We start from the raw sequence: 18,462 nt of genomic DNA on the forward strand, positions 1-18,462 counted from the left end.
TTTAATGGTGAATAAATGAATCTGAAATATATTCAAATCATTCTCAGATCCCAAGTCTGTCTTCTCTGTGCATCTCATGGCTTGTTTACAGGATGAGAAAAATTCAGAGACTACTTTTCCAGAATAGCTCCCCATGTGGACATATTTATTCTAGATTAAAAAGGTCCTTCCCTGATTTATTTTTTCTGGATGAAGGTGTGCATATGACGTACTAAGATAATCCAGATGGAAAGCTACTTGGCAATACTATTCTGTTTTAAGCAAACGTTCTCCCTTAATCAGAAATAACATTAATAGTTGGAATACATCAAAATATCTGTTAAACATCAGTGAAAGAAATCCTAGACTTACCAAAGTCAATCCAAATTCTAAAATCCTGGATCTACTGAAACCTGGTAATTCTTAGCACGGTAATGTTAAGTTATTTACCATGGTATTAACTGCTTTCCTACTGCAGACACACATTGGTTTTGCAAGAAAAATGCCAGGGTATAACCAGAGAGTCATTAATACAGGCATATATTTTACAATGGAAGCTGTAAAAGAAAAAAAATAAATCTAAAAATTTAGTTTTGAAAATGTTATCTATTCAGACTAATTTCAGGAGCTATGAATAAAACAAACAAATACTTCCTCATCACATTCTTTTAACCATAGCCCATTAATATGTTCTTATCAAGTCAGGCTTTTACTGCCACAAAATATTAGGGATACTTAAAACTGTGTTCTGAAGAGTGAAAGGAAAGTGAGTATTAATTGCATAAATGCAGCAAAATGGAATGCAGATTTTCAAAAACAACATTCAGATGATTAAAAAAGATTCATCATGGGAAGTGTATCCCACATTTAAAATTTTAAGGGGAAAATATCCAATGTATGTGTATCTAAATGCACATACATACACCCACCTATCGACATATTCTTTCTCCTTAAACAATGATTAAAAGTTAAATGATGTTTTTTGAGATTAATAATGCCATTGAGAAATACCTCAATTCAAACACATCATTTAATATAAACTAGACATTTTTACCTTTTCTGTATAGAATGTTAAGATTTATTCATGCCCCTAGCACACATTAATTAGACACTACTTATAAATAACCTGCAATAAGAATATCTATTTGAATAGGATACAATTACTTAGGGCTTGTGTCTTTTCAATCAGTCAGTGTCCCTGCAGTGTTTAGAGTGGCAGAGGGGAAGTGGCCTGTGGTTAAACAGAGGAAATACCAAGGAATTTTAATAGAGCAAATAGTCTCTTTACTTCCTACAGGGTAGTACTTCAAAGGCAACCCTGCTCCAGAGCAGACAATGTGTTAGAGGGGCCATCAGTCATTTAATAGTATGTCAAGTCTACTCAAAACTTACATGCAGCCCAAGATAAATGCCACATAACTGAGACAATGGGTACCATCCTGCAGTCCTTACTCTAATAAACGCTGCCCTGCCCGGGTTATGGAGGCAATCATGCGCAAGAGCCCTGCTGCAAAATCAGACTGAGAAATTGCAACTACACAATCAGACAAGGTATCTAACAAATTGGCTGGGGAAGCCTGAACTTGAAGCTGAAAACATAATAAACCCAGAAACCAGTGCAAATATTTTATAAGCTAAGATGGCACATTAGTTGTGGGCAATAAAAACAAAGGGGGGTTATGTTAATTGGAAACAGTGTAAGTTTTAGTAATCTAAAAGCCAGTAAAAAATGTTATATTAAAAGAACTATATTGTGGTACCTTCCAAGTTAATGCGCACAATGACATTAATTATGTAAGCAAAAAATAAATGCAGAGCAAACTGCATCTCTGTGTTTCTATAAACGTCAGAATACACTAATCAAGCTTTAAAAGTGCTAATTTACTTAATAGCTGATACAAAACTCGACAAAAAATACAGTGGTTGTTATGAGCCTGTGTAGTATCGTGCCCATGTCTGACGGAACACACAAGGGACATACTGAGCCAAAACATTTTATTCCCAATTCTCAGTTAAAGAGGCCGAATAGGAGATTCTAAACCTTCATCAGTTCCATCCAACATAAAGATTTAGGTCTTAAGCTTAAACAGGGTTTGAAGTCTGTTTTATTTTCCACACTCTTCTCTTACACATTTCCCGATGCTTTCTCCTTTCTAAACTCTGCCCTACAAACTTCTGAACCTGTGTGTTGCAGCAACGTTCTCAAAGGATCTGATCTGAAACCAAGAAAATCCTTAGTGACAGTCTAACAATAAGGAAAAGCAATGAAAGTCAGTTGTGTTCCCTCCAGTGCTCCCGGATCACCACGCTTCAACAAAATCTGTAATACTAGGAGAAAGGAAAGAACCAAACCAAAACAACTCAAAAGTTATCAAAAAAAAAAAAAAAAGAAAAGCAATCGAGAAAAGTCTGACAGCAAAACACACTAGAAACAGGAACAAAAGGCAAAGACCAGTAACAAAACGTTTATCACCTTCCTCCCCCCTTTCCCCTCCCGTAAATTTCCTACATCCTCTGTATAATGATCAGGCCCGGAGCTAAGACCCCAAGCCGGCCTCGAATCATTAAAATAACAAAGCCCCAGCGATCGCTTTTATCCTCCTTGCGGCGCAGGTCGGCTCGGGGAAGGGAGAGCGCTGCTGCTGAGGGACCTGTTGAGTGACTCCTCACACTCGCCGGCTACGAGCTGCCTCCCTCCCCCAGGCGAGAAACCAATAAATGTCCCTTCCCGGCCTGTGCCACCCTCCCTCCGGCCGCAATTAGCTCCCAGATGCAGAGCCCGGGGCAGCGTTGTGAGCTGCAGAGGTGCCCCCGCACGGCGGGCTCGCTGCCTCCCGCACGCCCGGAGGGAGCAGCGCGGCTCTCCCGGCCGGGGCAGCAACAGCCACTGCCCCTCTCCCGGGTCCAGCTCGCTCCGCTCTACTCACCCTCCCTCCGCACGCATCGGCCGCGGGGCCCCTCCTGCCGCCGGCTGCTCCGGCGAGCCGGGGACCACCGACCCAGGCGGCGACGGCGAGGAGGAGGGAGCCGAGGGGCAGCCCCGGTGCCATGGTCCCTGCGAGCCGGCAGCGCCCGCAGCGCAGCGGCGCTGCCCCGTGTCCGTGTGTCCGTGCCTGTCTGTGTGCCTGTGCCTGTGCCTGTGTCTGTGCATGCGCGCCCGCCCCGGGGCGGGGGGTCTGCCCGAGCCCCGGCCCCACCGCCCCCGCCCCAGCCCCAGCCCCACACCCAGCCCCAGTCCCAGCACACGCCAACAATGGGAGGGAGCGAGACCCCCTACGCCCGCCTCCTCCGCGTGTGCACCGTTTGCTTCCTTTCCTTTTCTTTTCCTTCCCTTCCCGGGTATCCCTCCGAACACTGCAGCCGCCTTCTCGCAGATCGCGGGGTCCAGCCCGTACCTGGCCGGTGTCCCCACCCTCCTTACGGCTGCGGTACCGCATTGCTGAGCCCCTCGCTGCGGAACGGTCCGGGTGCTTCACAATATCAGGGCCACCAGCCAAAGATCAATTATAGATCTTTGACAGTTGTTAATGCATTCCAGAATCACAGAATCAATTAGGTTGGAAAACACTTCTGACATTATTAAGTCCAACCTCTGACCCAACACCACCATGTCAACCGGACCACGGCTGTCAGTGACACATCCAGTCTTTCCTTTAACACTTCCAGGAACGGTGACTCCACCACCTCCCTAGGCCGTCCATTAAAATGTCTAATCGCCCTTTCTGTGAACCAATTCCTTCTAATGTTCAACCTAAACCTCACCTGGCACAGTTTAAGACTATGTCCTCTAGTCCTATTGCCTGGGAGAAGAGACCAACCCCCAGCCTGGCTACAACCTCTTGTCAGGCAGCTGTACAGAGAGAGGGTCATGTCTAAGCCTCTTCTCCAGGCTAAACAATCCCAGCTCCCTCAGCCACTCTTTAATTATTCTTTAATTAAGGAAGACAAGCTGGAGAAATAAAGTACTATCATAAAATTTCAATTGCAAAAAATGCAATGAAAGTCGTATATAGCGATAAATATTTCAGCTTCTTAATAGGAGTTAATTTATACTCTGACCAAAGCACTTTTCTTCAAAATGAAATAAATCACATTTCTAATACATTTCAAATGCAAGCTCCTCCGATATATCCCTGAATCACACCAATTACAACCCCCTCACTTGAAATTCTCCAAGTCACGCAAGAGGCAGAGCAGTCCAAGGCTCCTCGAAAGCACAAAACCACAGGATGGTTTAGCTCAGAAGGGACCTCAGAGGGTCACTAGGCCTAACCATCTGCTCAGTGTAGCCCTAACTTCAGTTTTAGATGAGGTAGCCCAGGGTCCCATAATATATAATTTCTACACATCACTTAACTCCAACTGTTTTTAAAAACTTTGATTTTAGTACATTCTACTGCTATGATTAATCCTGGACAAAATCATAATCTTAATGGAACAGACACACCCATCAGTATTATGCAAGACATTACAGATGGGATTAAAATAGTATGTAAAACCCCCACAAAGCAAATCAGTTGAAAGAAAACATGACCAGCTGGTAATTTTTAACTAGTACTGGTTTTACACCTATCAGAGTTTTCATTCTTTGTGACTATTGATGAAAATCATACAATAAATGCCTCCTAAAGGGCTTGTTTAAGTTGATGGATCACAGTCCTTGAAATCACAGTTACCTTTGAAAACAGGTTTATGACTTCAGCATGGTTATAGCTCTTCATTGTGAATGAACACAAATTACATTTCTGCCATTAAACATTTCTTTTAGCACAAACTGGAGATTAGGCCATAGATCTTCAAGGCTCTGGGAACAAACGATTCTTACTTTTGATCTCCATTTCCCCTGAAGGCTGAAATTCTGAAAAACCAACTATTAAGTCTATGGGTGGAATTTCATTGATTTTATGATGAGATATTTTTGGTCAAGTATATTCCAGACCAAATTGACAGTTTAGCACATGTTTTCTGACTGTACACCATACACCTCTGTCTGGGTATTCTTGCTTTACTTTCTCCTTACACTACTAAGAAGTGACCCAGCAAGCTGGAAAACTATGTAATCTTTTTTTTTTTTTTTAATCAAGTCAGGCTGTGTAAAACCTGCAAATAACAAGTCCTTTTATGTTTGAATGCATTATGAAGGACATAAAACCACATAGTATCATGGCTAAAGAAAGGAAGACGTATGTACAACTTAATTCCAGGCCAATAATACCTCAGCTGCCCACAACCATCTATGACAAGCAGTGATTCCTGTCGGACACATCTCCATTGCTCTGCAAACAAATCTCCTTCTCAACCACATGGAGAACTGTGTTTTTTTCTGAACCAAGATCTAGACTGTTGGAGAAGCTGTAATTTTAAAGTGAGAACTAAGGAAAATTAGCGTGATCCGTGCTATTGACGCATTAGCCTACGAAGATTTTAACCTAAACAAAGACAGAACGAATAGTGACATTGCCTCAGTAGCAGAATAACCCAAGAACAGTCAGCTGCCACTGGTTCCATTGGCAGTACCCAGAAAGCAGCAAAGTGATTGGTTGTGTTTACTAAGACCTCAAATTTAGTTGCACAAAGCAAAAATGCCACCTGACAAAATCAGCATTGAGCCCCCTTCTCAATAGTTCAGCTTAAGCTAGTAAAAAAATGACACATCTGAAAAACCATTCCTCCACACTGCCATGTCCAGCTTAATCCTGTGAATTAACTGGCTCAGTACAGAAGTATTTAGTTGCTTCATATGCATTCAGAATTATTTCCAGTGAAATCTTCTGTGGAAAACAGTAGTGGAGAGGCAGGAATCAAATGACCACAGTTAACGTTTTTAGCTAGATTCTCCAAACTGCTGCAAGCCAATATAAGGGCAAAAGTGGCTGTGGGGACTCTGCTTGTCTGTAGGCTCTTTTGTCCTTTGCACAACAGTCTCTTGTTTTCAAGTAGTATAGAAAGCATAATATCCAAAAGTCATGGGTATCAGTATCCTGCATTCTACAGCTGGTTTTGGTTGCTACTCTTCCTTCTTCCTTAAAGCTAAAAACTACCTTTTTCCTTCCCTTTTCTGAGCAGCTGTTCCCAGATGGAGCAGAAAGTGAGAACTCATCATCTCCTATAAAAACCTGAAAACTCATGTAATAAAAATTTCAGATAATATGATTAAAAATTACCAAATCTTTCTATCCCTCAGCAAAAACTCCTTCTTAGACTTGGAAGTTGTATGCTCCATCCATAGTTCATATTCCTAACACTGAACTCTCTCCCAGGAGAGACTGAATTCGACTGAAAAAAAAGAATGAAAACAGCTCACCTTGGGCCAAAAAGCATCAGGCTTGGAGAATATTTAGCTCAGTCAGACAAGCAACTATTGCAAAATCACACTCCTGTCACAGGCAGGCATCATCCACTGTTGTGAAATAAGGATAAGCTACAGGAAACCAAGAAACAGTGTGCTAAAAGAGATTCCAGAACAGAAACCCCTCAATGGGAGGGTCTTCTGGAACTTCTTCTGGAGATACCTGAAGGCAGAAAACCAGATCTTTTGAAAGTATCCACTTAATCAAAACTGTCCCACTTCCATGGGAATGGGTTATCTATGGGATGAGCAACTAACATAAGAAACAGGAAGAAAGAGATTCCAGTGTGAAACCTTAAGAATGAAACTAGAAAGTGTGAAATGGATGTGGCCACTCAGCAAGGGTATGAACATTCCCACCAGTGTCATCTGTCTTGATGGAATCTTTTGTGTTATAACATGCCATAATTTCAAATGATCTGGCTTGGATCAAGTGAAAGGTTATCAACTGATAAGACAGCAACCCCAGGACACAAAATTGAATTGAAATGTGAATCAAATCTATCAATTGTTATGAATACTTACCTTGTTCAAGGCAACTGTTAAATCACTAGGACCTGAGAAATGTGACAAAAATTCATGAAACATGAAGTTCTGAAAGCAAAATCTGTATTACTAGTCCCATTTTATAGATGAGGAAACTTTAGCATCAAGTCATAAAGAGGCCTGCTTTTATTTCTTCCACATACACTTAGGGCTAAACCAATAATTAGATTTGTAGTCTGGAAAGACTCTGCCCCTTAGTAAGACAGCAAAAGACCCCTGGGTATAGCACTCTTTTGTTTTAATTTGCTGCTTTCTGTAGATACACACTCTACTTTCTAAGGCCATGCAGACAGTGCCCGTGGGTTCCGGCCTGCAGAACAATTGCACCCGACCGGCTGCTCCTCTCTGATGAGTGGCAAGGAGCAGACAGCAAGCTGTCCTGGCAGCCAGCTGCCTCCTGAGGTGCCTGCACATTTATTGGCACTTCTGCAGTAGCTGCTGCTGAGTCCAGATGGGACTTGAAAGCGGAATAAGATGCATGAATTCTGCTTTGACACTGGCAGCTACCACTTCTATATCCAGATGCTTTGCAACAAGTCCTGAAATTGAGTATCCAGTTCTTAATGCTGACTAAGCCAGACCTTGCAGAAATCCTTGCACTCCCTGGCAGTAGTGTTTCCCTCCTGCTCACTTGTTTTTGTCACACTGTCATGTTTGAGCTTTCTTTCCTAAAAATCTCAAGTCTGTCTTCAGGTATTTGGGGATGGTTTGAGGCTTGTAGAGTTCAGAGAGTAGAGAGTGAATGGTCTTGTGACCTTTCTGGATGACTTAATCTCTTCTGCAGGAAATTACACTTAATGACCAAAGAAATTGCAGTCCTATATTCCTAAAGGCTCAAGTTAGCATCAGATATAAGAGTAAGTTATGGGGAAAAGGAAATTACTGAAATAAACCAAACAGTCATTACATTAAAATTACCCCGATCACCATCAAATTAACAATTTATTAGTAATCCATGGATGCAAATCTTGATATAATATTACCCCACTCCAGACCTCACAGTTCCCTATATTGTATAAAGGCCTTCTAGTGGCAGAGAATTTTTGCAGTCAAATGTCAAATTTCTGTACTTCTGTTTAGTTTTGAATCTGTTCACTCATATGAATATAATAAAGGGACAGTTCAGTTCTCTGAGATTATTCAATTTACTGATGTAAACCCACTCACCCCTGCTCCAAAAGAAAGTTGAATTTTTTCACCCTGTGGCCACATGTTGTCTCTGAGAAACGAGGGAGTAGGGCAGGACTGCATCTTTCAGCAGCAGTCTTCTGTTACCCTGGATTAGATGTAATGTGAAACTGCACTTTTAGAGAAAAGTAGATTTACGATGCAAAGAAAATTAAAAATTGCATGGATTAGTCATTTTATAATGAAAAATCTGTTGAACTAGAAATATTTTGAACCAACAACTGGATCCTTGAGGTTATGTATGTTTTATTCTCTAACAACAGTTGAACAACTTTTAATGTTCAATTTTGAAATTGTATATTACAGCAATATAGAGATTTAATCTCACACAACCATGAGAAATGCAAACAAAGATCCCCACGATGCAGTCTGAATAAATGCAAGAAATGCTAGTAAAGTGGCATCTTTACAAAAGTTTCTCAGTTTTAGTTCTCCTCAGCCCTTTCTTATTGCAGTACAATACTTTCCAGCCAGCCAGCTTGTCATTTTCCTTCTGCAGGGAAATAGGGAGAGGGAGGGAGGGAGTGGGGGAACAACCTTAACCTGATTTAACAGTCTACTCTGCAATTCAACAGCATCCTGTGGCAATGTCTGCAAAATTAATCCTAGCACACTAAGGGACCCCTCACTGAGCATAACCTGCCTTAAACCCTTTCCCATTTAACTGAGGGACAGCTATTTGCTCAAGCAGTTCATGATGACATCATTTGTTATTTGAGGCCAAAAGCTAAGGGTAATTAATGCTGAAGAAAATGCTTTGAAAGTTTTTGCAATAAAAATGCATAGACACACTTGTAACAGATACTGTTGCAGAACAATAGGAACATGGCTGGAAGAATTAAAAAAAAATCTTACTGTTGTGCAACCATTGTGGAGGAAGATTGGAAAACCTTTTGCCAATAGCACCTCATTCTACTCCCACCATGGGAAATACATGAACAAAAGAAAATATCAAGGCTAGAGGCATATGGGAATTGCATTTTTTGTTTCTATAAGAGATATTACCCAAAATGTTCTAGTGTATTTTAAAACATTTAATAACAGATTTACAAAAGAATGCACAGCATTTCTACAAGACTGGGCTAAAAATATACCAGCAGAAGGGCCTTTCTAGGAATGACAATTGTAGCTGGCAGCCCTGCCTCTCAAACAAACAAACTCCAGGTTTTGTTTATCTACAGTCTGGCACATGATTTTAAAACACAAATTTGAAGCAGTTGGATATCAGGATTGAGTTAGCTGCTTATTTTTGGAAAGAGTAAGATGAATATGCAGATAATAAGAGACTGCAATGAACAAGATTTGTTGATACTTCCACAGAAAGTTAAAGGCTGTTAATATGGTAAGTTACAATAGATAACTATTGTTTCTAACTAGATTTTAATAGTAGCAACCACTGGAAATACCATTCCCTCTAAACTGTAATTTACATGTGACCAATTTATGTCTTAAAGTCTCCAGCCACAAACATTGGCATTCTAATGCTGATGCCTCCTGAGAGTGCTTCCCTGTAACTTCCTTTCTCTGCCAAAACCAATTAGAGCAATTTGCAGAAATAGTCAGATAACCACATCCTGCAGCACAGAGTAAGATGTATGTCTAAAGTGTCTCAAGCTAAATGTCCACCTGGGAACTTACAAATATTTGAATCATGGCAGAGATTAAAGGGGACACTATCATATTTTTTAATATTTTACTCTGACTGAATGCTTTGAAATGCAAAAAAAAAAAAAAAAAAGTTAGGAAATGAACAATATTTAAACAGCAAAAAGTAATTTCTTATCCTTCTAATATGACAAAACAATGAAAAATTAAAATCCTGGCAGCAATAAGCATTTCTGCCTGGTAAACATTTACATTGTCAACACAATATTTATGATCTCAGAAGAACTGTATCAGTAGATATTGTACCAGATCACTCTAAGTTTTACACCATAATAAGCAAGTGGTTTTTAGAATTACCAGCTACTTTGCCAAATGCTTTCACTGAACCATTTTTGCTGGAAAACACCTCTAAGATCAAGTCCAACCTTTGACCAAACACCACCTTGTCAATTGGGCCATGGCACTGAGTGCCATGTCCAGGGGTTTCTTGAACAGGTTCAGGGATTGTGACTCCACCTCCCTGAGCAGTCCATTGCAATGGTTAACAAACCTTTTCATGAAGAAGTTCTTCCTGAGAACTCTTTTCTCGAATGTAAAATCATTCAAGGCAAGATTTTAAATGGTGGCTGTTCAGACTATCAGAAATATCAAGCACAGACATTTTCACTGTGTTCTATTCATAGTTGACCACTTGTAGCTTTGGAAAATCAGGCCCAGCATCGAGCACTTATATGCAGGCAGAACACAAATTCGGTCCCCAAGTCCGTACAGTTCCAAGGGGCAGCGAGTACCCCGCGGGGTCTCCTGTGCCCAGAACCCCGCTCGGGACCGCGGGATCAAATGCCCAGGAATTTGCAGGACTGTAATTATTAAATCCAACCACCAGAGGGCAGAGGCAGCACAGCACTTCCATAGGCAGCGCAAACACAGACTAAAACTGTTTCAAAATGTGTAACTTGAAAGTCTGATTTAATATGAAAAAGGAAAACAAATAACCAACAATCTTCACGGAAGAATACTTGATCTACTACCTTCTTAACTTCCTTAATATGATATAATTCATAGAAACCAGATCCCAGGATATTTTGGAGTCTTACTGTGATCCATGCAATACAATTCTAAAGATTAAAAGTGAAATCTATCATTAAAAGATTAATTTTAATGTTATATATAACACTTAATTTTGTTATATACAGAAAAAAGATTTCCCCAGAATCTAGAAATTGTGGACAGGCATTTTAAATGTTAGAAATAGTAAAATGACATGGATGGGAAAAAAAAAATTGGTGCAAAAAGAGCAAGATAGGATTAGAGAAGAAGAAGGTACAGTAATTGAGTTGGTGCAAGGTTATGGAGGTTTTCTTTTAAAGGTCACAATGAGATAATGAGTTTGAAACATGCAATTTAAAAATGCCAAATTCACAAAATTTTGTAGTGATTAATAACAAGACTAATAACATAGATAATTTTTAATGAAGAGGACTATCTTATACCACCTGATAACTTTTGTCCTTTTTGCTCCAAATTGCATAAAATTAAGGAAAAGAGCAACAGACTATAACCACTGGGTTCTTAAGCCATTGCAGCAGCAGAGGAAAACCTGGTTTAGGAGCTAGGCAAGGAAAAACACTGGAACATAAATCCAAAAGGGAGGAATATTTAGTTCCCTCTGAATCTAGGTATTGTATCAATTTTACCAGACATACATACAGATCCTTACAACATCCTAAGCCAGATGACCCTGCTTGAAAACTGATACCAAAAGCATTACTGGTGTCTGTGTGAATTCACAGACATTCTGTTTGCTCAAGGCACCGCAGTGGGTGCAGATTCACAACATGGATCAAAACACTTGCCAAACTTATCCTTTCAGTTCTTTTGTTTCTTTTTTACTTTTTTTTTTTAATTAAGGCACAGGCAATGCATGACTTACTCTGTCACCCTAATACCAGCACCACAGCACATCCATATGATCAAATATAAAACATACCTAAGGGTATGAAAGTCACTGGCAATCACACCAAGCTATACCAAAGCCTGGGCATGCCTGAGTGGTTTTGATCATGTTCTTACCTCACTGCTTAATAAACAGCTTCCTGCAAAGAAACAGATATTAATAGAAATCCAATGTATTGCTTCTTCTAAACTCAACAAGAACATGAACAGTGTTCCAGTTTGGCAGTCAATCCAAGACAGCAAAGCTGCTGTGCTAACACTGCACTTCACACTTTTTGGGATCCTCCTGAAAATACACGGGACCCCACCAATATAAGCTTTGTGTGCAAAGCACACAGACCAGTCTTCCACATTTTCTGTTGAACCCTTTCCCCTCAAGTCACACAAGTCAAGGTACTATTCCCTCACAAAGCAATACAGAACAGAAGGCTCTTCAGCAGCCCTGGATTACTCTCCTCACTAACAAGTTTGCCCACTGTGACCACATGAACTCCCTTTGTAATGCAACCAGGTGAGATCCTGACACCCCCTCAGGAGACCGAACAGCCCCAGCTCCTCCTCACATAATGATCATTTCTACTTTTTTAATTGTTCCATTATCAAATAAGAGTATAAGATATTCTAAATAGCTCAAATAAAAGTAACAGAATGTGATTTTGATTCAAGGTGAATCCGTGACATGTATAACAGACATGAAACAACAATTCAGATCAATCACCATTGTTCCAAAGTAGTTTTTGAAAATAAAATACCTTATATTTCCCATCTAATTGTGTCACATTAAGTCATTTAAAATAAAGGGACAAATACCATCAACCTAACAATCACTAGGGAAACTAAGTCAACCCAAGGAATAAAAAAGTTATTTTAAAACCAATTGCTAGAAAGTTTTGATTTTATGATTATTAGTTAAAACTGAGAATTAATCCCAATTGTTTGAAATTAGCTTATTTTCATGTTCGGCAAACTTAAGGTGTTTGCAAATGATTTTATGCTGCTTTTGTACAAGTCTTTTATAAAATCCAGTCATGTAAAAATGCTGCATTATTTTTAAAACCACATTTCCTTTGAATAATGTTATGAGCACAGCATTAATCTTCTTACATACAACTATAAAAGTCACGGGTTTCATCTCTTCAGAAGTATTTCCAATACAAAACTTTGAACAAGTAGCAAAATGTAGATGTACCCACACACACCAGAAAAATCATAGCATCCAGTTTTGCTGTTGTTGCTTGCTATGTGTAAACACAGACTTGACAAACTAATTGCAAATTCAAAGTTTTAAACAACGATTTAATGAACAGTATTCTAAACTTGGGCTTTTGATGCTAACATTGAAATTTCAAACTATGTTTTTATGGATGTTGCAGTAATATCACAATGGAACTTCAGAAGCATTGGTGCTTTGGTATAAACTAGACCATAACCATAGTTCACCTTTTTGGACAGCATTGGGCATTGCTGAATTTTGTAGTAGGAGATAAAATAAGAGAAGAGCATCAATTTAAAATTTATGTTTATGCAGCCCATAATCCCAAACCACAGGATCTCTTTCAGGAAAACACCAGTGGAATGTTGAATGTCATTTACAGTCAATGACAGAGGCCCAGTATCAACCTGACCAAGCCTAAATTGTACCTATTGATGGATGTTGACATGACAGGTTCCCAATATTCAGAGAGACTAATGGAGTATTTTTGCTAGAACAGTTTTTCACCGTCTCAGTAAATTTACCACCTTATCACAGGGTCACATGATCACTGGAGCCAATGCAAAGCAACATGGCTGGAAGTAAAGAAGGTTGTGGCTTCATGAGCTTAAACCAGAACAGGAATGAAGAAGATTGAGACTCTCCTACCTTCTGAAGAGCAGACAGAAACATTGCAAGGCACAGCACACAAAACTGGAGTGGGACCAGATTCCAGCAGGCACAGCCTCCTCCAACAGTCCCATCCAGTGCTGTTGTTTGGACAGACTGTGTCTAGTCAGGTAACATAAAGCCCTGCACTATTGCTAAGGGAGCCCAGAAAGCTGCACAGTATCGAGAAGTACAAGACTAGAAAATCCTGTGAAGTCCAGACTGATAATTTTAAGGTGGAAAAAAAATCCAGCTGTGTTTGAGAAAGTGGTGGGCACCATTTCAACCCACGCTAGTCCAAGTAAGTATAAATTCAAGTTAAAAGTTCTCCTTTGATTTGCCTTTACTTTGGGAAGAACAAGCTAAGCCACAATGAAGCAAATAACACAACTGTGCTTTTAAACTTTTTACCCCTCAGCACTATGTGGGACACCCTCAGTACCTTACAGCAATCATTCTGCTGGTAACATTTGCTAATTGAGAGCTGGATACCGGGGCTGCTGCTGTTATTACTCTGCCGCTATTCTACTGTTCTCTTGAATTGCTTGGTCAGGCTTCGTCACTTGAGACAAGTTCCATTATTGGAGACATTAGGTGTATTTAGGTGTTGGCCAGATAATAGAGTGAGGTTCTTAGGCATCAATCTGTATAGATTAGTCTAATCGGTTGCTGCTGAAAACATTGTTTCCAGCTATAAAGTGGACAATAGTTTCAGATTACCTGCAATAAGGTTAAGCTATGGGCAATATATGTTTTGAGGTGTGAAGAAAAACAAAACACAAGAGTTGCATTCCCAATACTGTGTTTGCCAGATCAGGTAGGTATCTGAATAGAGATTTCAATGTGTGTAAAAATTATTCCTAATGGGTTTGGCTCTATTTAAATGGCTTTATTTGTAAACGTTCTCTTAAGTATTTTGGAATGCAGGATACAAGAGAAGGTCAGTTAGGAATGTAATTTCTCAAATCCAACAAAGCACAGAAAATTAACGTTTCAAATATTAGAGAAAATTCATTATTTCCCTACTAAAATAAGATTATAAGAATTCCAGGAGCAAAGTCAAACAATCCAAGATTTTAAGGATTCTATACAACAATGAAGGCAATGAGCCTTAAGTTAGACATAAAAAGGCCAGTACCTGTAGGCTAGTTCTAAAGTAATGCAGCTTTTCACTAATATTTTTCAAAAAATAGAGAAATGTTTTTGTTTAAATTCTCATAGCTCAACCTACCACCCAAAATGCTAAGTAAGGGCTGAAGTCAAATCATCCTTCCCTTCAGCTTTTTCTAGCACATGATCACATCGCCCCATTTTCTCAAACTTACCTTTCATTCTATAGGACAGCAGATATCACAGATAAAGGCATTGAGAAAGGAAGAACAATACTGTGTCTGTTCATGATAGAATGTAGAATTTATGTCCGGGAAGAAATAGAGGCTGAAGTCTCACTGAAGGACATCAGCCCTTTAGGCAAGTGCTCAGAGCTCTGCTGAACAAAGGACAGTGTTAACCTGGACTTACAATGTTTTCTTACATTAAGGGCATGAAGAATTGGGTGGGGTTTTTTAATATAAGGCTCTCCTTGACTTCAGGCTGAATATCAAATATGGGGATAATTAACCTTCGTGTAATGTTTGATAAAAATGAATTCAACACCCTAAAATTAATGGTAATGATCTGGATATCTGGCCTGGTCCCAGCTGATTTGATCCTGTGAAATGCTACATTCTGTCATTAAAAGATAATAGGGCAACTTCCATAACTGGAACACTTACACTGACAAGAGAGGAGATATCCAAGTTGAAATATTAAACAGGCAAATACCCTCAATTAATTAGAAATATATAAAAAGATTGTAATTTTCAGCTTCTTTTAACTGAGCAGTTGTTCAAACTGAAAAGACAGTTGAATATTAGCCCTTCCATTTGATACCTTTTTTCTAAAAATTGTGTAATTTATAAAGAATATGATAGTTTTCATAAACAAGTTAAACTCAAATGTAACATATAATCTGCTTCAAGCAGCAAAATCTGTTTTGCTAATTGTGTATTTCAGACTTTCAACAGATTTCTATGAAGCTTTGTCAAGTCATCTTCAGTTAAGCTGTAGTAATTCACAGGAGCTGAAAAGTCTTGTGCAACCTACAGTTTGCATTTTTTTAAACTGCAAAAATACCTAAACTTCTCAGAAAATACTTATTAAAATACGTATGAAAAGTTCAATTTTTCCACAAAAAGTAGATTATAATAATACTTTAAGTATTTACAGTTTATTTGAATGAAAATTATAATAAAATTTCAAATCTGGGTGTAAAATCATAATTACTATTTCATTACTTAATACAGATTATGACTAATCTTCATGTTCTGTTGCAGTACTGTAACAGCAAACCATCCTTTCTATTCTAGCAAGCTGGAGGTGAAAGTATTTTTCACCATTAGAAACTGAGATTCTCGGTGGGATCTTTTCAGTTTTGCACGACGGTTCTGGAACCAGATCTAAAATGAAAAGAGAAGGGATGCTTTTCAGAAATACAGCACTGGAAGCAGAATAACATGAGAAACAAACACATTCATATAGCATTACAATATTCCATGTGATGACAGCTCTTTGAAAGTTCAATACAAATTTAAAATCTGCAGAATATCTACCTGCTGTAATTCTAACACCACAGACAAAGCAATAATACCCCCAGCTCAACTGCAAAGTGAGGACCAGCTTCAGTGTAATCAATATAAAAACTAGAATTAATTTCAGTGACAAAATCAGACCTTGGAAGATCTCAAATATCTGGAATTCACACACATCTTATGGGGTTCCGTTTCTTCAGTTGTTTAGCTAATTGCAATATCAAGTTTCCCATCAACCTCAATATAATACTTGCAGCAAAAGCTTCATAAACATCAAGGTGAAGCCCAAATTCTAATGTTTACAGTATTCTTCTTATCATATTGGACTGCATGGAAATCAGTAATTAATATCCCTGAGTAATTTTGCTCTTGGCCAGATGAAGACAGAGGTTCAAATATTGGTTTAACACATCTGTGCTCTACTGACAGTCTCACACTTACACAGTCATACAAATTATTTCAATATCTGTTCCATATTTGTTTTTAAAATATGGTGATAAGAATATAAACCTGGTTTTAAAACACGGAAGTAAATGATCAAGTTCTGTACATGATAACTAGAGATTAACAGAGCATATATGGAAGTATTATAGTGATTAATGCCTCATCAATGCTATGGAATAAGATTTTAGATTTCAGAAGGAATTAAATGGATTCCATTTCACAAATCATTGAGGGCATATTACATGTATGCACATCGATTTATATTTAGATTATTAATATTACTGCTACTGCTGTCAAACTACTTATATATATATATAACTGGAGAGTACATTTAGATGGAATTACAGAAAAGTTCAAATAAATTAATTACCTGGATCCTGTCTTCATCTAAATCTAATTTGCGAGCTAAGTCCTCTCTAATATCAATGCCAGGGTAGGAGTTAATTTTAAAAACATTTTCCAAGACTTCAATCTGAGGAGTTAAAAATACACTTGTTGAATAATTATCATTACCTTCATAGCAGTAATACAGAAAATAAATACAGAAAAACAGGTATAGTTTGTTCAACAGGAGGCTTCCAAGCAGTGTTTGCACAATTCTCATTCCAGGCATAAACAGGTCTGCTGAAATTAGCAACGTTCCTTTTAATTTACACTAGTTCCTGATTACTTATCTCCCCAAGAGATCCCTCACACTGCATTAGTCAGATGTTACTGGCTTCTTCTGCCATCATGCCACTAAACTACGTTGTTACTCATTAGTTAAATGCTGAGAAAAGCCCTACCTGGTTTCTAGTGAATGCAGTTCTTGGTCTTCTACCCCTGTACCAGCTCAGTTCTCGTTTGAAAGACAGCCTTTCAGTGACTGAAATATATTTTTCACATTTCAAAACTTTTTCCTCTTGCACTGGATCACTGTTTGCATGAAATAATGGATTTTCATAGCAAACAACAGGGATTTGCAGATGGGGATTACTGTCACCACCTAGAACTAGAAACAGCAAGCAAAGGAGAGATTCAATTTACTGGTTTGCAACATAAACATGCAAATAGTTTGGAGAGTCAAAGTCTGAGAGGTTACCAAACAGACTGACTTACCCAAGCTGGTGCGAGCATCCATCCAGGGTCTGTGAGGTTTCACAGCTGGAATGCCATCTTTTTTCTGCTCCAGTCCCAAAATACTTTCAATGGAAAACGAGCACTGTGTGGTTTTATTTTCTACAAACCCCGACACCCTGTGCAGGGTCTGAGCCGCCGCCGTGTTGGCAGCACAGAGCGCTGGCCCGGCCATGCTCTCCCCCTCAGCCAGCATGGCAGGGACGCTGCACTCGCATTTCTCCGCAATCCTTATAGCTGTGTTGACAAGGGGGTTGGATTTGCAACGTCATTAATTAAAATCTTTTATTAGAAAGTTTTAGCATGTCAATGAAAACTCTCCCACCAAGAGGCACGAGGAGTTAATTGTTTATTTGTTTGCAAGTAATTAGCAACTAATGGTGACACTAGGGGGGCCACCAAGGGGGACAAAAAGTGTTATCTCTCCTAACCAGAGCATCGACTTAACTTTCTGAAAAGAAGCTGTGCACAAATATAGTACTTCTCTTTTATTTGAAATCATTAATGTATAAAATCAGTTTTTTAAAAAACTTTATACTCTAATGGACTCCACTTACCTAAACATAGCAGCATGATAGGAAACCAGTCAAGTAATAAGTAATCTCATTTAAGTGAATTTCCTTCCAAGGAAATTTAAAAAATAATCTCTTAATGCTATTAGGGTAATCCCGATGAAAATGCCTCTGTTTTTTCATATGCATATGTAATGGTGAACGTGGTCAATAAAACAACAATAGCTTTTGGCACAAGGCACTGTGCAGTGGGTTGGCAATGTTGTCAAAGCTCAG

General features: G+C 39.0%; 2 protein-coding genes across 4 annotated transcripts in view; both read right to left on the bottom strand.

Annotated features, from left to right (window-relative positions):
• IL17RD (interleukin 17 receptor D) overlaps nt 1-3,086 on the bottom strand; it is a 44,336-nt gene extending 41,250 nt beyond the window's left edge. For 2 of the 3 annotated variants that reach the window (XM_071550793.1, XM_071550792.1), the window contains exon 1: nt 2,907-3,086. In XM_071550793.1, coding sequence (XP_071406894.1) covers nt 2,907-3,029 — 123 coding nt within the window. In that variant the 5' untranslated portion in view covers nt 3,030-3,086. The remainder of the gene's footprint in view (nt 1-2,906) is intronic. The other variant, XM_071550794.1, reaches the window with a different exon arrangement.
• A 12,797-nt stretch (nt 3,087-15,883) lies between these two features.
• Nucleotides 15,884-17,870, bottom strand: HESX1 (HESX homeobox 1). The gene is made up of 4 exons (XM_071549735.1): nt 17,657-17,870; nt 17,344-17,549; nt 16,929-17,030; nt 15,884-15,982 (listed from the first exon to the last, which is right to left on the bottom strand). The coding sequence occupies exons 1-4, from the start codon at nt 17,868-17,870 to the stop codon at nt 15,884-15,886; spliced, it is 621 nt and encodes a 206-aa protein (XP_071405836.1).
• Between the last annotated feature and the right edge of the window lie 592 nt (nt 17,871-18,462).

Source organism: Pithys albifrons, chromosome 3 (assembly GCF_047495875.1).
Source record: "Pithys albifrons albifrons isolate INPA30051 chromosome 3, PitAlb_v1, whole genome shotgun sequence".
Lineage (NCBI taxonomy): Eukaryota > Metazoa > Chordata > Aves > Passeriformes > Thamnophilidae > Pithys > Pithys albifrons.